Genomic DNA, 21,449 nt, shown 5'->3' with positions numbered 1-21,449 from the left:
TTCTCCCCCAGATTGGGGTAGTTTCTTCATATGCATGTGTTAGTTATTATTCAGTTGAAATTTGAGCAGAACCCTTTGCAGATTTCTGGAGTTCTGTCTCTCTGCAGCTCCCTCCACTCTATGCAGCTTTAGTATTCTTCCCTGATATTCTAGTCACCATGTTGTTGTTCGGTGCTGTCGAGTCTGTTTAGACTCATAGCAAGCTCATGTGACAGAGTAGAACTGACCTCATAGGGCTTTCTAGGCTGCAGTCTTCATTGGAGCAGATTGCCAGGTCTTTCTCCCATGGAACTACTGGGTAGTCACCATGACCTCCCTGAATTTTCAACACTGTCTTCTTAACTCAAAGAGATCACCAGACTTGGTTTAATTTCCACCTAGCTCTCGAGGAAATGAGCTGGGGTAATGGTAGGATCGCCTTGTTTATTTTCCTTTTCTCAGGGATCACTGTCCTGGGCTGCCTTGTTGCCTAGTGGCAGATAACTATTTTGCTGTATAATTTGTTTGATTTTTTTTTATTTGTTTCAGGCAGAGAGTAAATCTGGTTACTGTAACTTCATCTTCAAGGTTTTTTTAAAAAATTTTTTTTGCGTGATAATGTAAAGTATTTATAAAGTCAAAACTACAAACCAAGGTATATTCAAAGCAGTCTAGCTTCTATTCTAGCTTTTGCCCATTCCCTCATTTCCCTTATAGGTAACATTAAAAAAAAAAAAAATCATTTATTTCCCCATTGTAAATTTATAGAAGTAAATATGTTTATGTTTTTATATTCTCAGCAATATTAAATATAGATGATATCATATTATACAACCTTTCTTTTTTTCACTTAAGGATATATGCTGAAGGTTTCTTCATTCCTTAATATGGAAGAATTGTTCATTTCTTTTTGTAACTGCATGGTACTGCTAGATTGTTTTTTTAATGCAAATGCTAGCCACAGCATTTTACCCCAAACTAATGCTATTTTTGTGTAACAAACTATTCCGTAACTTAGTGGCCTAAAGCAACAATTATTTATTTTCACCCAGGCATTTGCTAGGAGTTAGCTGATCTAGGCTGTGTTTATCAGGGTGGCTCAGCTTCAAGTTGGTGGTCTAATTGGACTTGGATCCTTAGCAGGTTGATCTCAGATATATTCCTTGTGTATTCTGAGGCCCTTTGACTACAGATAACCCAGGAGAAAGCTTTTCCCATGATGATGACACAGCTGTACGAAGGCAAGCAGAAACTCAATGATACCTCTAAAGGCTTGGGCTCAGAATTGTCATAATGCTTCTTCTGATCATATTTTATTACAGGATCAAGTAATATGACTAAGTCCAATATCACTAGATAAGGAAATATACTTTAGTGAAAGCAACTGCAGAGTAGCATGGCATGCATAGAGGGAAGGGTTAAGAATTGAGTACAATACCACAGTACATTTTGCCCTTGCTTTATACATTAGAGATACATATTTTTTGAAATTGGCTCTGTAGTGAATATTTATACTGTCAGTCGTTTTTCTCTATTATAGCTTTGGAGATCTTAGAATTCATAGTCTATAGAGTGGGCACACAACACCACCACAACCACCAACAGGGACATTCAAGCTGTTGAATGATACACACACAGGTACATACATACATGTATATATATGTATTGTTAGTTTCTGTCAAAGTCAGTTCTGACTCCTGACAACGCTGTAGAGTCGAGCTGTGCTCCATAGGATTTTCAAGGCTGTGAACTTCTGGAAGCAAATTGCCATGCCTGTCTTCTGAGGTGCCTCTGGGTGTGTTTGAACTGCCAGTCTTTCAGTTGGTAATTGAACGCTTAACCATTTGCCCCACCCAGGGATTCTTGCATGTGTGTGTGTGCGCGCTTGTATACAAGTATGTCTAGAATAAGTGACATAGTAAAAGGATAAAGTTTACCACTGCTCAGTAGCGGGGTGGTGATACGAGATGAGCAGGTAACATTTCTCTAGCGCCTATAGGTACTCAGTGTTTTTTTGTTCTCCGTGTGTGTGTATAACGGGGACAATTTTCTGTATACCATAATATCACGCTCACACCTAGGAAAATTTAATAATCCCCATTTGTGGCACAATTTTCTCAATTGTGCTGAGAACATTTTTTTGGTAACATTTTCCCTGTAACAAGGATCCTATTGCAATTCATGTATTGCATTTGATAATTGTGTCTCTTGTCTTTTTTAGTCTGGAAGAGTCTCCTTCTTAATTAAGGGGGGAAGTTACATTGACTCGTTGAAGTGCCTAGGATAGTCTAGTAGAAAGTCATGCATTCTGGGCTTAATCCAGTTATTTTTCATAGTGTCATTTGACTTGTTCATCTATCTCCTGTAGTTCTAGAAGCTTGATTAGATTTAGGTTGAACATTTTTGGCAGGAGTGTTTCATAGGTGATGTGTTAGTTTCCTAGGGCTGGTATAACAATGTAGCACAAACTGAGTGGTTTAAAACAACAGAAATTTCTTCTTTAACAATTCTAGAGGCTAGAAGTCTAAATTCATGGTCCAAATTCATAGCAGGGCTATGTTCTCTCTGAAAGTTCTAAGGGAAGATCTTCCTTGTCTCTTCCAGCTTCTGGCAGCCTGTCTTAGGCTGGGTTCTCTAGAGAGACAAACCAATAAAGCATATAAATATATATAAAGAGATTTATATCAAGGAAATGGCTCACATGGTTGTAGAGGCTGGAATGCCCCAAGTCTGTGGGTTGGAATAGAGGCCTCTCCTGATTCACGTAGCCATAGGGGCTGGCGAACCCAAGATTGGCAGGCTAGAGAGCAGGTCTTGCTCACAGACTATGAAGATTGATGAATCCCAAGGTCAGCAGGCAAGACCGCAAGGCTTCTCCTGATTCATGTAGCTGCAGGGGCTGGCGAACCCAAGATCAGCAGGTCCGAGAGCAGTGCTCTTACAGGTTTTGAAGATCAGTGAATCCCAAGATAGATGGGGAAGACTGCAGGTAAGCTGCTAGCTCAAGTCCCAAGAACTGGAGGTCAGACAAACAGGAGCCAGTTGCAGGATCCAGGGCAAGTAAAAGCCAGAATGTCCCCTTATATTCAGATGCAGGTCACACGTCCAAGGAAAATCCCATGCAACTGATTGGCTACTCAACAGCAGATCCTGTTGTGGGAGTGATCACATATCAGATCTCAACAGGGGAGTGATCACAACATTATATGACTGCCAAAACACTGAGAGCCATGACCTAGCAAATTGACAGTCTTAACGATCACATAGCCCTGGGTGTTTCTTGGTTTGTGCCAGTTTAACCCCAATCTCCACCACCGTCTTGACATGGGTATCTTCCCTCTGCTTTTCTCTTTCTTTGTCTTCTCTTTTTATGGGGATCCTGGTCATATTGGAATAGAATGGGCCCTATTCCAGGATGACCAGTATCCTCATCTTACAGGGCTTTGAACTGGTTTGTTCTGGTTCAGACCCCTGCATTTCCACCCCAGATACACTGAATCAGAATGTACATTTTAACAAGATCCCCAGGTGATTCTTATGTATAACTTCCTTGGAACTTGTTAGAAATGCAAATTCTTAGCAGGAAACTTGTTAGAAATTCAAATTCTCAGTAGGTTTTGCAATCAGAACAAACCAGTTCGAAGAACTGGTTGGAAGCCCTGTCACCCTGATTCATTATTTGTGATGCTTAATTTGCTGACTTGGAAGCCCTGGCGGCATAATGGTTAAGAGCTACAGCTGCTAACCAAAAGGCTGGCAGTTCGAATCTACTAGGCGCTCCTTGGAAACTATGGGGTAGTTCTACTCTATCCTATAGGGTCACTATGAGTCAGAATTGACTCTGTGGCAGCAAGTATAATTTGCTCACTTGGTTCTGGTGGTTAATGTTTGGCAGATTAGCAAGTTATCTGGAGGTAATTTTTTGGCGTTGTGCTAACATCCTGTTCCCAGCCACAGCTTGGTTTTAACCTCTATGGATAATCCTTCTCTGAACGATGTATTACATTGGAAATGGCAAAATGGTTTTTTAATTCCATCATTTCTTCTACACTTATTTTCAAAATAGGAGCTTTCCTCCCTCCCACTGTTTTTTTTTTTTTTTTTTTTTTTTTTAAGAATCACCACGGGTTCATGGATTTTTATTTATTCAACATATTAAAACCAACTGTAGACATTATTGGAGCCCTGGTGGTGCAGTGGTTAAGAGTTACAGCTGCCAGCCGGAAGGTCAGCAGTTCAGATCCACCAGTCACTCTTTGGAAACCCTATGGGACAGTTCTTCTCTGTCTTATAGGGTCTTTATGAGCCAAATTGACACAATGGGAAAGGCTTTTTTTAAATTTTTTAAAATTATCATTGATGTTCAAATTGATTGCCTCATGCATTTATTAGTTGGTCCAATGTTGTTTTAGATACTTGTGAAGGTATTTGAATTGTGTCCTAACAGGATAAATAAGGATTTCCAGGTGAAGTTAACAATGATATCCTAATTGTCAAATCTGGTGGGCATTTATGAGTCCCAATTCTAGACCTGGAAATTAGGTAGTGATTAAGAGTTCGAATCCACCAGGCGCACCTTGGAAAACCCTCTGGGACAGTTCTGCTCTGTCCTTTAGGGTGACTATGAGTCAGAATCTACTTGACAACAACTGGTTTTTTGGTTTATAATTCTAGACCTTATTGATTTCAAAATCAATGCAGTAACATAATGTTTTTAGCATAAGAAAAATATAAGCTCTCCATCTTCTGTTTTAGATCTTTTCACAGTATAATTTTGCCATTCTTGTTTTGTTGGCTTGATTTTCTTTTCCATTATATTATGTTTTTAGAAAAATAGGACTTAGTTTCTTTTAGAAATATTTGTGTTAATATGTATATATTTATCTTTTGTCCAGTAATCATTGCTAGTATAATGACTTGCATGCACATTATAGATGTTTGTTATCTTAAGTGTTATTATCATTAATTGTTATTGAAACAGTGCCTTTTGTGAGGAGTCACCATTAACATACACTTAAAATCACAGATAGTCTCCAGGTATATCAACTAATAGGAAAAACTTAGCAATTTCAATGTTTCCATCTTAAAAAGTTATGCTTCTTCTGTATTCTTACAAGTGAACTTTTCTTATAGCCATTAAACATGACACTGAAGAGGGGTTGTATTATTCTTCAGTTCAGGATTGTTATCGTTTATTAGTATTGAAGATGTTCCTTCACCATTATGGGGCGTATTAGGGAAGTAACAGGTTACAATTTAGGTTCAGGAGTGCTCAAGATACAGTTCTTCCATCAGGACATCCTCTTTTCAGCTGTGCTCACAGGCACACCTCTCTCTGACCTTTGGCATCTGCCCTCCTCTGCTCCAGCAAGTGCTATAAAGCTCTTTTAGCTCTGCGGATAAGTGCCTTGAGGCACCCGTGCCAGCAAGCCTCAGCTGGAAGGCACTCAGCTCTCAAGCCTCAGCTTTCCCATGGGTCAGCAAACGTAGCTCCACCAAGTGCCCAGAGGCAGCGTATTCTGCCAGCAAGCCTCTTTCCCAAAGACGCTCAGGTTTTTTTTGCTCTGTGGGCCATGAAGCCCACTGTGTTATCTCCTGTCAGTCTCTCCTGCTGCCATTTCTCTGCCACCGCTTCTTGCTGTCCTCAGTGTTACAGCTCTCTCTCTCTTTCTCTCAGTCTCCTGTTCAAGGAGTTTCTCAGTGCAGGGATCCTGGGCCTAAAGGATGTGTTCCTGCTCCTGTCTGTTTTTCTTTGGTGGTGGTGAGATCCTCTGTCTGCTCTGAAATTGGCTTTCTTCTAAGCCTAACAGGATGGCAAAACTGACCAATACCCTTGGTGGGCCACAATTACCTTATTTGTATTGCCCCACCCAATCACTTGAGTGGGAGTTACAAGACCATGAAGATGAAGAGAAAGGCAACACAAAAGCGATCCATCACACTGCATGTGGTAATTATGGATAAGGAAGGACTGACTTCTACCATTTTTTTTTTTTTTTTTTTGATTATCTTATGCCTTCTTTTTCCTTCATATTTTCCAGTACTGCCAAGTTTTATGTTTTGCTGATTATTTGCAGTGAACCCTTTGGTTCTCTTCCCCTTTCATGTGTATTTTTTAGAGATTTTCTTTGTGGTTACCATGATGATTACTTTTAACACCTATAACAACCTGATTTAAATTGATACCAACTTAACTTCAGTAACAAAAAAACTCTGTACCTATACCATTCTTCCCCCTTCCTAATTTATGCCGTTGTTCTCACCCACTATATATTTATACATTAAGTGTCCTATAACATACATTTATACTTATTTGTTATACATTTGTCATTATAAAGGACAAAAGACTTACACAATTGTCAAGCAAAAATACTTTAAAACTTGCCCTTATACTTACCTATGCAGTTACCTTCAGTGGAGATCTTTTTTTAAAATAATTTTTATTGAGCTTTAAGTGAACGGTTACAAATCAAGTCAGTCTGTCACACATAAGCTTATATACACCTTACTCCATACTCCCACTTACTCTCCCCCTAATGAGTCAGCCCTTCCAGTCTCTCCTTTCATGACAATTTTGCCAGTTTCTAACCCTCTCTACCCTCCTATCTCCCCTCCAGACAAGAGATGCCAACACAGTCTCAAGTGTCCACCTGATACAAGTAGCTCACTCTTCATCAGCATCTTTCTCCAACCCATTGTCCAGTCCCTTCCATGTCTGATGAGTTGTCTTTGGGAATGGTTCCTGTCCTGTGCCAACAGAAGGTTTGGGGACCATGACCGCCAGGATTCCTCTAGTCTCAGTCAGACCATTAAGTCTGGTCTTTTTATGAGAATTTGGGGTCTGTATCCCACTATTCTCCTGCTCCCTCAGGGGTTCTCTGTTGTGCTCCCTGACAGGGCAGTCATCGGTTGTGGCCGGGCACCATCTAGTTCTTCTGGTCTCAGGATGATGTAAGTCTCTGGTTCATGTGGCCCTTTCTGTCTCTTGGACTCATAGTTATCGTGTGACCTTGGTGTTCTTCATTCTCCTTTGATCCAGGTGGGCTGAGACCAATTGATGCATCTTAGATGGCCGCTTGTTAACATTTAAGACCCCAGACGCCACATTTCAAAGTGGGATGCAGAATGTTTTCATAATAGAATTATTTTGCCAATGGACTTAGAAGTCCCCTTAAGCCATAGTCCCCAAACCCCCGCCCTTGCTTCAGTGGAGATCTTTTTTTTTTGTATGTAAGACTTTAAGTTACTTTCTAGTGTTTATTCTTTCTCATTGAAGGAGAAACACATTCACTTTTTTTTTTGAATTAATATTCTATTGTGTTTTTGGTGGAAATGTACGCAGAAGAAAAGGTTCCCATTCAACAATTTCTATACATATTGTTCAGTGAATTGGTTACATACTTCACTTTATATCAACATTCTCATTATTTCTATTCTAGTTGTTCCCTTTCCACAACCTCATCTTACAGCCCCTCAACCTTCTCATCTATGCGTTAGAGTATTTGTTGACCATTTGGTCTCATGTTGTTGTTGTTAGGTGCCGTCAAGTTGGTTCCGACTCATAGCAACCCTATGTACAACAGAACGAAACACTTCCCGGTCCTGTGCCATCTTTACAATCGTTGTTATGCTTGAGCTCATTGTTGCAGCCACTGTGTCAATCCACCTTGTTGAGGATCTTCCTCTTTTCCGTTGATCCTGTACTCTGCCAAGCGTGATGTCTTTGGTCTCATATAGATGGTTATTTTAAGAGATGTAGTGCTCAAGGGCGATATCCATTACTTTATGGGCTAACCTGCTATTCAGCTAAAAGGTGTCTTGAGGGTATAGTTTCAGTTCAAGGCTTAAAGAATATCTCAGGGCAAGAATCTTGGAGATTTCTCCTGTCTCAGTGGGTCCAGTAAGTCTGGATTTTTTGGAAAAATTTGAAGTTCTGTTCAATATTTTTATTCCTTTTTATGAAGATCCATCTGTTGTGGTCCTGGTCAGAGCGTATGGTAGTGGTAGCCGGCACCATGTAGTTCCTCTGGGAACACATTCAGTTTTAAAAAAACATTCACAAGCAGTAAAAGCCACTGTTTTTGATGACTCACTTAAAAAAAAAATCCCCACTTGGTCCCCTTTTTAGTCAACCCCTATCCCACTTCTAACCCCTAGCACTCATTGATCTATTTTCTGATCCTATAATTTTGCCTTTTCCAGAATGCCACATAAATGCAGTCATGCAGTATATAGTGTTAAGTTTGGGCTCTTTCAGTTAACATGATGCTTTTGAAATTCAATCATGTAATTTTGTGTCATCAGTAGTTTGTTAATTTTTGTTGCTGGGTAGTATTCTATTATATGGATGTACCACTATTTATCCATTCATCAACTGAAGGGCATTTGCAATATTTCTAGTTTTCAGTGATTATGAATAAAGCTGTTATAAACATTCAGTGTAGGTTTTCTTGTGAACATAAATTTTCATCTCTTTCAGGTAAATACCTATGAGTAGGGTTGCTGGGCCATGACTTTCTAAGAAAGTACCAAATTGTTTTCCAAAGTGGCTTTTCATTTTGCATCTCCTTTCCCCCTCAGCAGTGTATGAGAGAGAGTTCTGGTTTTTCTGTGTCTTTGCCATCCATTGGTATTGTTAGTATTTTGGATTTCAACTATTGTAACCGTAGAAGTGGTATCTCTTTGTATATATGTAGGTTTCTTTTCTTTTTTTTTTTTTGGGTAAGGGGGTTGGTGTTCCTCTAACGACTTATGAGGCTGAGCATTTTTCATGTGCATATTGTCATCTGTATGTCTTCTTTGGTGATGTCTTTGTTCAAATATTTGACTATTTTTAATTTTTAAAACTGACTTTTTTATATGTCTGGTTACAAGTCCTTTGTTATATGTTTTGTAGATATTTTTTCCAAGTCTGTGGCTTGCCTGTTCATTCTTTTAATAGGATCTTTTGAAGAACAGTTGTTCTTAATTTTGATGAAGCCCGTTTTATCAGTTTTTTTTTGGATTGTGCTTTTGCTGTTAAATCTAAGCAGTCTGCCTAATTAGGTCATAAAGATTTCCTTCTGTTTTTTTTTTTTTAACAGCACTAGAAACATAATGAAAGCCACATATGTAATTTTAAATTTTCTAGTATCCCTGGGTGGTACAAATGGTTAAGTGCTTGGCTACTAACTGGAAGATTAAAGATTCAAATCCATTGCAGGGTGTCTTGGAAGAAGGCGTGGCAGTTTACTTCTGAAAGATCACAGCCATTGAAAACCCTGTGGAGTGCAGTTCTACTCTGAAACACGTTGGGTTGCCATGAGTCGGAATCAGCTCTACAGCAGCTGGTTTGGTTTAGTATCTACATTAGAAAAGTAAAAAGAAACTGGTGAAATTAATTTTATATTATGTTTTATTTAAGCTAATATCAAATAACTATCATTTCAACTCATGTATTCAATAGGAAAATTATTAATGAGATACTTTGCATTTTTATTTTCATACGGCTTACTTAGCTCAAGATGAGCCACATTTCAGGGGCTCACTAGCAACATGTGGCTAGTGACTACCAATACAGACAGTGCCGATCTAGAAGTTACATAGTTTTAGGTTTCATATTTAGGCCTGTTACTCATTTTGAGTTAATTTTACGCAAGGTGTAGAGGTATGGGTTGAAGCTCATTTTCTTACATATGGTTTTTCATAAGGAACTTTTTAATGAAAGTTGTTCTAGGCAAATTAGAAGATTATCTAGAAATCACCATGGGATACAAAGCTCAATATTTAAACATACTTTATTTTATTGCCTGTTATTTGAATGTAATGTAAATTTACTTTGCAATTAACCTTTTTCAAACTATGTGTGGAAAATGCTGGGAAATGTTAGGGGTTGAATGTCTGGGCTTTTCTCATTATACTTGTTCAAATTTAAATTACATGTATGCTACTTAACATTTTTAAGACTAATTATCCTTTCCACTCCAAAGATTATACCTGAAATGCTTATTTACTTTGTTTCCAGGCGTGTACTGGCATTGAAAACATTGACGAAGCTATTACATTGCTTGAACAAAATAATTGGGATTTAGTGGTAAGTACTTTTTTCTTTTTCATAAATGACTGACCAGTAATCAAATTTTATGAACTCTTGAACGTCTTTAACATTTCTTGGATGGGACCAGTACACCATAGCCCATCTGTAAGTCTGATCTAAATGAGTAAAATCTAAATGTCATATCTTTAATACAGAGTTCATATTTAGGTCAGTGTTAAATTACTAAATGATTATGAACATTTTGATAATTTAAATAATTTTCAAACTTGTTCTCTTACTCTGTATTAAGGTTCATCTTCCTGTGTAATATTGTGCTGGAGAGGATTTGGAAGGAGAGGCTTGTACGAATGACTCTATTTGATGCTTTCCTTTCACTTCCTCAGGCCCTCACTAATAGTTACTCCTTTCTAAAGCAATTAAAGAAGTAGCATTTGGCTGTGGTTTTTCATGTGAGCTTCAGGCAGTTTATTAGTTTAGTTTTTCTTTTTTTAAAATTTTGCTGGCAGAAATTCAAAAGGCAGGGCTCAGCACAGCACTGAACCTTAGTCATCTATTGCAAAGCAAATTAGAAATGCATTGTACAATAGTATTGGAGCAGTAAAGGTTCTTTTGCGACTGACTTATTTCATTCAACATAATGTTTCAAGGTCCATCCACATTGTAGCATGTATCAGGACTTCATTTCTCTTTATGGCTGCGTAATATTCCAATGTATATATGTACCACCTTTTGTTTATCTGGAAACCCTGTTGGCATAGTGGTTAAGTGTTAACAGCTGCCAACCAAAGGGTCACAGTTCGAATCCACCAGGTGCTCCTTGGAAACTCTATGGGGAATTTCTACTCTGTCCTGTAGGGTCACTATGAGTTGGAATCGACTTGACGGTGACAAGTTTGGTTTTTTTAATCCACTCATATATTGATGGATGTTTAGGTTGTTTCCACCTTTTGGCTATTGTAGCAGTATTTCCTTTTTAAAAAACTTTATTGTGGAAATTTTCACACATAAAAAAGCAGAGACAGAATAGGATAATGTATCCACCAAAAATTAGCATGTCAAGCTTGACCTATTTATTTCTCCTTCCCCACACTGGTTATTTTAAAGTAAATCTCAGTTATCGTATATTTTGATCTATTAATACTTGGACTGTATCTAAAAAATAAAGACTTAAAAATGATTGCAATACCAGTGTTAGTTACTTCTAAAAATACAATAAATATTCAGTCAGTTTACATTTCCCCTATTATCTTATACAGGCAGTCCCAGGGTTATGAACATCCAACTTATGTACAACACATAGTTATGAACCAGCCCTCTCCTAAAGCCTATTATATTAAAAATTTGAGGTATATGCAATGGTTTGTAATAATAAACAAGTGCTACTTTGCAACACACATCAAATTGCTATTATTACCGTATTATTATGTTAAAGATGTTTTAGTGTATCTGGAAGTGTTTCTTTAATGTCTTTTATGCATAGGAAGTTACACGGTATACTATATATTAAGATGCACATTTGATTAACTGATGCTAGATACGAACTGTACCTAACTTCTGATTTATGTATAAGCTTAATTTAAAGACAGATTTAGGAAGGCAACTTGTTTGTAATCCGAGTATTGCCTGTAGTTATCTTTAAGCTTGTTTGAATCAAGAGCCAGACAAGGTTTGTGCATTGTATTTGTTTGATGTATCTCATAAGTCTCTTTTTAAACACCTCCCCTGCTATCCATATTTTCCCCCTTGCCTGTTATTTATTGGAGAACCAAAAAAACCAAACCAAACCTGCTGCCATAGCGTCAGTTCCAACTCATAGTGGCCCTGTAGGACAGGGTAGAACTGCCCATAGGGTTTCCAAGGAGCAGCTAGTAGGTTCAAACTGCCAACCTTTTAGTTAGCAGCCTGACCTCTAAGCCACTGTGCCACTAGGGCTCCTTGTTGGAGAAACTGGGTCAGTTTTCCTGTAGAATATCTCGTCCTGGATTTTGTTGATTATATCAACATGTTGCTATTTAACTTCTTCAATCCTCTGTGGTTCCTACAAACTGTTGGATCTAGAGCGTTGATTAGATTCAGGTTACATTTTTGACTTAAATATTTAGTAGGTGGTGTTAAAAATTTCTAACTGCATCACATCAAGAGAATATATGATCTGGCTGCCTAAAGTTTTTATGATGTTAAGGTTCAGGTGTTGTTAGTCTTTTTCATCTGTTATAAAGTTCCTCATCAGCTTTTCACCCAGTAATTTAGCTTCCTTTGATGCTTGTTGCTTATATCCATCATTTTATTAGGTAGGGATTGCTAACTGGTGATATTCTAGTTCTATAATTTCTTCTGCATTTATTTTTTTTATTGTGAAAGTCTTTCCCATATCAACTACTTACTGTTAAAAAACAGGTAATATAGAAATAAATGTTTGATTCCATTTTTTTTTTACCAGTTTTCTGAATAAGGAATTCATTCCCTAATAGCTTCCTAAGATAACCCCAAAAATTTTAAGTTATTACCAACTAATGAATTGTTAATATAATTGATGTGTTTCCATCAATTGTACTTTTTATTCTTTTTGATGCTTAAATTTTCCCATGTTGGCCAGTGGGAGCTCCTTCAACTTGGCTGTTTTGTCCTTTTGACATGTATCTAGTGGTCTTGGTAGCTTCTCTTTGCTTTCCAGTACAACAAGATGTTCCAAGCTCATCTTGTGCCTTTCTTGTTCCCACTCTGAAATTAGCCTTTTTAAAGAGCCCAGGTTCCTTTTAATAGGAAATAGTATTTAGAGACTATAATCTGGGTACTAGAGATTCTCACTGCTATTGGGTTAGTTGCTTTTAAGTCTTAAGTGGACAGAGCTGGGAAAAAAAAAATTAAATTAAAACACATTGTAAGTTCTTACTGATATTTCCAATTCAAATTTAGAATTCTGTGGTTTTTAATGGCCACAATTTGTTTTTGTGTTCCCTGTGTAAAATTTTTGGTTACTAATGATACTAGCATAAAGATATTGGCTTTATCAATTAATATACAGATACTTTTTCACAATAATACCCATGTTGTTACTAGCCGTGTGATGACTAAAAAAAACAGTTTAAGATTTCTTTATAATCATTTTTGTCTTAGGTTATACCTAAGTAGGGAATGAAAATCGAATCGTAGTCTTTTAGAGACACTTGAACTAATTCCATTCTGTGTGGTTAAATCACCAACTGTATAGTCAATTTGTAGGATTTAAAATGTTTTTACTTTATTTTGTTTTATAATTACTAAAATATTTACATTGTTTCGAAGTCAAAACTAAACAATTTATATTGACAGAAGTCGTTTTTATCCATGTCTTCACCCTGTTCTTCTGTAGGCTTAGAAGTTTCTGGTATTTTGGAAGCCAATAGTAGATGCATGGATGTTTATCTTATTCTTTATAATATTTATTCATATATGTCCTCTTTTGTGTGTGTAATTTCACAACTTAAAAAAAAACGCAAGGCCAATAAAAATTAAGCTACTTGTTTGTGATCATACAGCAACAAGCAGAGGAGCTAATATCTGAATCCCAGACCTGCACGACTCTAAATTGATGCTTTTAACTACTGTCCTGTACTCCACAGTACATGAATGTATAAAGCATGGTATAGGTGACAACTCCATCGTTTCTATGTAGAGGGTAGAGGGACAGCAACTTGTTTGGATGGGTGATCCAGGTTTCTTGTCTTGAGCAGCTTTTGCAGTAGCAACTTCTTTGCTTTATTTAGTTTGTTTATTTTAGGTTGTGTTTTAGAGGGGCTGATAGAAATTATTGACGGAGGCTAAAAATTCCACCACTGCATGGTACTGGTGAGAAGGAAATGGGTTGGAGAATAGAGAAGTTATGGGCTTGGGGTTATGGAATTCAAGTGTTTGAGGTGGAAATTACTGGTTGGGAGGATGGATGTAAGTTCTTTCTTCATCTACTTCTCATTGGTCCATGTTCATTAGTTTTGAAGATTAAAACATTTATTGATTATGGAAATGTTCTCAATGCAGCCTATTTAGAGTATTGACTTTTCTCAGATGTTGTTGTTAGGTGCCATCCTGTCAGTTCCAACTCATAGCAACCCTACTGTGTACAACAGAATGAAACACTGCCGAGCCCTTTGCCATCCCCACAATGCTTGAGCCCATTGTTACAGCTACCACGTCAGTCCATCTCCTTGAGGCCTCTTTTTCGATGACTCTCTACCAAGCAGGGTGTCCTCCTCCAGGGACTGATACCTCCTGATAGCATGTCCAAAGTATGTGAGATACGGTCTTGCCGTCCTTGCTTCTTAGGAGCATTCTGGTCGTACTTCTTCCAAGACAGATTTGTTTGTTCTTTTGGCAGTCCATGGTATGTTCAATGTTCTTCTCCAATACCACAATTCAAATACATGAGTTCTTCGATCTTCTTTATTCGTCCTCTAGCTTTTGCATGCATTTGAGGCGGTTGAAAACGCTATGGCTGTCAGTCTTCAAGGTGACATCTTTTCTTTTCAGTAATTTAAAGAGGTCTTTTGCAGCAGATTTGCCTAATGCAACACGTCTTTCGATTTCTTGACCGCTGCTTCCATGGCCATTGATTGTGGATCCAAGTAAAATGAAATCCTTGACAACTTTCAATCTATTCTGCATTTATCATGATGTCCAGCTGTGGTGGACAGGTTTCAGCTGAGCTTCCAGACTAAGACAGACTAGGAAGAAGGACCTGGCAGTCTACTTCTGGAAAGAATTAGCCACTGAAAACCTTATGAATAGCAGTGGAACATGTCAGATATAGTGTCTGAAGATGAGCTCCCCAGGTTGGAAGGCACTCAATATGACTGGGGAAGATCTGCCTTCTGAAAGTAAAGTCGACCTTAATGGCGTGGATGGAGTCAAGCTTTTGGAATCTTTATTTGCTGATGTAGCACGACTCAAAATGAGAAGAAATTTCTCAGATAGTGGTGAATTACTGATTGTTACAGGTGCTCTAAAACTATATGAGTTATTTGATTTTAGAAATATTGTAGTATCACTTGAGTTAAAAATACCTGGTGTGGTATTTCTGCAGAAGGGCAGTCTGACACTATATCAGGCCCAAATAAAAGCAAGCTATCTTTCATAGCCTTAAATTTTGCTTTCTTTTGAAATGTATATCCAGCTGGCTTTTGCCTATAAATAATCCACCTTTATCCATAGTAAAGATTTGCTGTGCTATGAAACTATCTTGCTGTATAAACTTATCATTTCTCCTCTTTTTATATTAGCACTAACTTGTATTGTGATTTTTAAAAAAACAAAACTTAAATATTTTGATTCACCCAATTACTAGCTCAGACTTTCATTAGAATCACTGAACTTTATATTTAGTGTTCTGTTTTGCCTTTGTTACATTTTGTGTTTATATATATAAGATGATTATCACTGTTCTGTATTTTATGGGCCTTATGGAACAGTTTGCTTAATTTAAGTTTTTAACCTAGGATGTGCCTGTATTTGTAATTTTTTGTATTTATCACTCGAACCTCTCCTCCAGTGTTTTATATTTATCACCTGAACCTCTCCTCCAGTGTTTTCGTGTACATTTTACTAGAGCAGTGTAGAGGAATGTGAGTTAGGCGGCACAATCTGGAATTATTATGGACTTAAAAAAAAAAACTAAAAAAAAAAAAAAAATTCATTTGGTAAGCACTGAATACTCATAGTCTCTCCAGGCTTACACTAGGTATGTTGTTGTGTGCTGTTGAGTTGATTCTGACTCATAGTGACCCTCACACGGTTTCCTAGGCTATAATCTTTACTGGAGCAGATTGCTAGGTCTTTTCTCCTGTAGATCTGCTGGAAGGTTTGAACTGCCAAGAATTTAACCTTTTCACCACCCAGGCTCCTTTGTGCTAGATACATATATAAAAAACAAAACCAAAACAAACCAAACCCATTGCCGTAGAGTTGATTCTGACTCATAGTGATCCTATAGGGCAGAGTAGAAGTGCCTCATGGGGTTTCCAAGGCTGCAAATCTTTTTTTTTTTATTGTGCTTTAAGTGAAAGTTTACAAATCAAGTCAGTCTGTCACAAAAAAACTTACATGCACCTTGCTGCATACTCCCAGTTGCTCTTCCCTTAATGAGACAGCCCACTCCCTCCCTCCACTGTCTCTTTTTGTGTCCATTTCGCCAGCTTCTAACCCCCTCTACCCTCTCCTCTCCCCTCCAGGCAGGAGATGCCAACATAGCCTCAAGTGTCCACCTGATCCCAGAAGCTCACTCCTCACCAGCATCCCTCTCCAACCCACTGTCCAGTCTGATCCCTGTCTGAAGAGTTGGCTTTGAGAATGATTCCTGTCGTGGGCCAACAGAAGGCCTGGGTGCCACAACCACCGGGGTCCTTCTAGTCTCAGTCAGACCATTAAGTCTGGTCTTTTTACGAGAATTGGGGTCTGTATCCCACTGCTCTCCTGCTCCCTCAGGGGTTCTAAGTTGTGTTCCCTGTCAGGGCAGTCATTGGTTGTAGCCGGGCACCATCTAGTTCTTCTGCTGTCAGGGTGATGTAGTCTCTGGTTCATGTGGCCCTTTCTGTCTCTTGGGCTCGTAATCACCTTGTGTCTTTGGTGTTCTTCATTCTGCTTTGATCCAGGTGGGTTGAGACCAATTGATGCATTTTAGATGGCCGCTTGCTAGTGTTTAGGACCCCAGACGCCACTCTTCAAAGTGGGATGCAGAATGTTTTCTTAATAGATTTTATTATGCCAATTGACTTAGACGTCCCCTGGAACCATGATCCCCAAACCCCTGCCCCTGCTATGCTGGCCTTTGAAGTATTCAGTTTATTCAGGAAACTTCTTTGCTTTTGATTTAGTCCAGTTGTGCTGACCTTAAGGCTGCAAATCTTTACGGAAACAGACTGCAACATCTTTCTCCCATGGAGTGGCTGGTGGGTTCAGACCGCTGACCTTTCAGTTAGCAGCCAAGCACTTAACCACTATACCACCACGGCTCCTTATGCTAAATATAGCCAGGGCTTAAAAAATAACTATATATAATCTCTGTTTTGAGAAATTTACAGGAAAATTGATAAGACAGCATCTCTTACCCATGTATATCATAATCAGGAATGGGAATAACTTCCTGAATATATAATGATTGTAAAAATTTTAGCTATTCTGTATAGACTCAGGGAGCTCTGATGGTGCAGTAGTTAAGTGCTTGGCTGCGAACCAAAAGGATGGTGGTTTGCTAGAACCCACTAGCTGCTCCATTGGAGAAACATGTGGCAGTCTGCTTCTATAAAGATTTACAGCCTTGGAAACTCTATGGGACAGTTCCAGTCCATTCTATAGGGTTTTTATGAGTCAGACTCAACTTGATGGCAGTGGGTTTGGTTTTATATAGATTTAGACACAAATAAAAAGTGTTCTATATGAAAATACCACCCAGCCCCAGGTATACTAATAATTAGTGACTTTTCCTAATCCTGCACATTATTTTTATTATGTAGGTAGTTGTTCAGTAAAGCAGCGCTTTCAAACTGTTTTAATCACCCCACAGTTGAATCTAGTTATTTTGAGGTGATTTCAGGTTGGGTTATTGTCTTAGGCTGGGTTCTTTAGAGAAGCAGAGCCAGTAAAGGGTATAAATATATGTATGTATAGAGAAATTTATATCAAGGAAATGGCTCACGCAGTTATAGAGGCTGTAGTGTCCCAAGTCCATGGGTCAGGAAAGAGGCTTCTCCTGATGCATGTACCCATGGGGGCTGGCAAACCCAAGATCGGCAGTCAGGAGAGCAGGGCTGTTGCTCACAGGCTGTGAAGATAGACTAAGCCCCAGATCAGCAGGCAAGACCTCAGGTAAGCTGCTACCTCAAGTCCTAAGAACCAGAGGTCAGATAAACAGGAGCTAGCTGTAGGATCTAGAAGGAGCAGAAGCCCCGGAGCCCTGCCTGAACGTCTGCCCATATTTGATGCAGGCCACGTGCTCAAGGAAACTCCCCCAGCCAATTGGCTGCTCACAGCAGATCCCATCATGGGGGTGATCACATATCAGATCTCAGCAGGGAAGTGATCACAGCATTACATGACTGCCAAAACAGTGCAAATCATGACCCAACCAGGTTGATACACAGTCCCAACCATCAGTTATATAATAGTGGGAAGTGTCTCTGTCTACTGTTACACCTGACATGAACCCTGTAGTACTCCTACCTCCGTTTACCTTAGACTTGGGTCGTTTTTCACTTTGTCCTGTGCTTAGAATTGCTGCTGCTGTTGTTCGGTGCCGTCGAGTGAATCCCGACTAATAGCGACCCTATGCAAAACAGAACGAAACATTGCCTGCTCCTATGCCATCCTCACAATCATTGTTATACTTAAGTCCATTGTTGAAGCCATCATGTCAGTCCATCTCCTTGAGGGTCTTCCTCTTCTTCGATGACCCTCTACTTTACCAAGCATGATGTCCTTCTCCAGGGAGTGGTCCCTACCAATAACATGTCCAAAGTATGTGAGATGTAGTCTTGCCATCCTTCCTTCTAAGGAGCATTCTGGTCATACTTCTTCCAAGTCAGATTTGTTTCTTCTTTTGGCAGTCCATGGTATATTCAATATTCTTCTCAAACACCACAATTCAAAGGCGTCAGTTCTTCTTCAGTCTTCCTTACTCATTGTCTAGCTTTCACATGCATATAAGGCAGTTGAAAACACCATGGCTTGGGTCAGGCCCATCTTAGTCTTCGAGGTGACATCTTTGCTTTTGAACACTTTAGAGAGGTCTTTTGCAGCAGATTTGCCCAACGCGATGCATCATTTGATTTGTCGACTGCAGCTTCTGTGGGCTTTGATGGTGGATCCAAGTAAAATGAAATCCTTATAACTTCAGTCTTTTCTCCATTTGTCATGATGTTGCTTATTGGTCCAGTTGTGAGGGTTTTTGTTTTCTTTATGTCAAGGTGTAATCCATAGTAAAGACTGTAGTCTTTGATCTTCATCAGTGAGTGCTTCAAGTCCTCTTCGCTTTTGGCAAGAAGGGTTGTGTCATGAGTTTTTAATGAGTTTTCCCCCAATCCTGATGCCCTGTTCTTCATATAGTTTAGCTCCTCGGATTACTTGCTCAGCTTATTGATTGAATAAATGTGGTGAAATGATACAACCCTGATGCACACCTTTGACTTTAAACCATGCAGTATCCCCTTGTTCTGTTTGAACAACTGCCTCTTGATCTATGTACAGGTTTTTCATGAGTACAATTAAGAGTTCTGGACCATTCTTCCCAATGTTATTCATAATTTGTTATCATCCACATAATTGAATGCCTTTGCATAGTCAATAAAACACAGGCAGACATCTTTCTGGTATTCTCTGTTTTCAGCCAGGATCCATCTGACATCAGCAATGATATCCCTGGTTCCACATCCTCTTTTAAATCTGGCTTGAACCACTGGCAGTTCCCTGTCAGTGTACTGCTGCAGCCACCCTTGAATGATCTTCAGCAAAATTTTACTTGTGTGTGATATTAATGGTATTGTTTGATAATTTCTGCATTCGATTGGATCGTCTTTCTTGGCAATAGGCATAAATATGGACCTTTTCTAGTCAGTTGGCTAGGTAGCTGTCTTCCAGATTTCTTGGCATAAATGAGTGAGCACTTCAGTACTGCATCCGTTTGTTTAAACATCTTGATTGGTATTCCGTCAATTCCTGGAGCGTTGTTCTTTGCCAGTGCCTTCAGTGCAGCTTGGACTTCTTCCTTCAGTAGCATTGGTTCCTAATCATGTGCTACCTCCTGAAATGTTTGAACATTGATCAGTTCTTTTTAGTATAATGACCCTGTATTCCTTCCATCTTCTTTTGATGCTTCTTGTGTTGTTTAATATTTTCCCCGTAGAATCCTTCAGTATTGTAACTCGAGGCTTGAATTGTTTCTTCAGTTTTTTCAGTTCAAGCAATTCTGGGTGTGTTCTTCCCTTTTGGTTTTCTAACTCTAGGACTTTGCACATGTCATTGCAATTCTTTGCCTTCTCGAGCCACCCTTTGAAATCTTCTGTTCATCTCTTTGACTTCATCATTTCTTCCTTTTGCTTTAGCTACTGGATGTTCAAGGGTAAGTTTCGGAGTCTCTTCGGACATCCAATTAGGTCTTTTCTTTTTCTCCTGTCTTTTTAATGACCTCTTGCTTTTTTTATGTATGATGTCCTTGATGTCATTCCACAACTCATCTGGTCTTCGGTCATTAGTGTTCAACGCATCAAATCTGTTCTTGAGATGGTTTTCAAATTCAGGTGAATATGCTAAAGGCCATACTTTGGCTCTAGTGGACTTGTTGTAATTTTCTTTAGTTTGAACTTGAACTTGCATATGAGCAACTGATGGTCTGTTCTCTAGTTGGCCCCTGGCCTAGTTCTGACTGATGATATTGAGCTTTTCCATCATCTCTTTCCACAGATGTAGTCAACTTGGTTCCTGTGTATTCCATCTGGCAAGGTTCACGTGTATAGTTGCTGTTTATGTGGGTGAAGAAAGGTATTTGCCATGAAGAAGTCATTGGTCTTGCAAAATTCTGTCATGCCATCTCTGGTATTGTTTCTGTCACCAAGGCCATATTTTCCAACTTCCAGTACCTCTTCGTTTCCAACTTTCACATTCCAATCAGTAGTAATTATCAATGCATCCTGATTGCATGTTTGATCAATTTTAGACTGCAGAAGTTGGTAAAAATCTTCAGTTTCTTCATCTTTGGCCCTAGTGATTAGTGTGTAAATTTGAATAATAGCAGTATTAACTGATCTTCCTTGTAGGTGTATGGGTATTATCCTATCACTGACAGCGTTGTACTTCAGGATAGATCTTGAAATGCTCTTTTTGATGATGAATACAACACCATTCCTCTTCAATTTGTCATTCCCAGCATAGCAGACCATATGATTGTCTGATTCAAAGTGACCAATACCAGTCCATTTCAGCTCACTAATGCCTAGGATAGCAATGTTTGTGCATTCCATTTCATTTTTGATATCTGATTTTCCTAGATTCATACTTACTACATTCCACATTCTGATTATTCATGGATATTTGTAGCTTTTTCTTCTCATTTTGAGTCATGCCACTCAGCAGATCAAGGTCCCGAAAACTTCACTCCATCCACGCCATTAAGGTCGACTCTACTTTGAGCGGAAACCCTGGTGGCATAGTGGTTAAGTGCTACAGATGCTAACCAAAAGGTTGAAAATTCAAATCCACCAGGCTCTCCTTGGAAACCCTGTGGGGCAGTTCTACTCTGTCCTGTAGGGTCGCTGTGAGTTGGAATCGACTTGCTGGCATTGGTTTTGGTTTGGTTTTTTTGTGCTTTGAGGAGGTAGCTCTTCCCCAGTCATATTTTGACTGCCTTCCAACCTGAGGAGCTCAACTTCTGGCACTATATCAGAAAGTGTTCCACTGATATTCATAAGATTTT

At 38.9% G+C, this 21,449-nt stretch overlaps 1 protein-coding gene across 2 annotated transcripts in view; it reads left to right on the top strand.

Annotated features, from left to right (window-relative positions):
* The window catches only part of FAF1 (Fas associated factor 1), a 602,340-nt gene that overhangs the window by 98,119 nt on the left and 482,772 nt on the right, over positions 1–21,449 (top strand). For both annotated transcript variants that reach the window (XM_049875181.1, XM_049875180.1), the window contains exon 2: positions 9,983–10,051. In XM_049875181.1, coding sequence (XP_049731138.1) covers positions 9,983–10,051 — 69 coding nt within the window. The remainder of the gene's footprint in view (positions 1–9,982; positions 10,052–21,449) is intronic.

Source organism: Elephas maximus, chromosome 3, assembly GCF_024166365.1.
Source record: "Elephas maximus indicus isolate mEleMax1 chromosome 3, mEleMax1 primary haplotype, whole genome shotgun sequence".
Classification (NCBI taxonomy): Eukaryota; Metazoa; Chordata; class Mammalia; order Proboscidea; family Elephantidae; genus Elephas; species Elephas maximus.
Note: the sequence above shows the minus strand (reverse complement) of the source record. Positions and strands in the feature narration are given on the sequence as shown.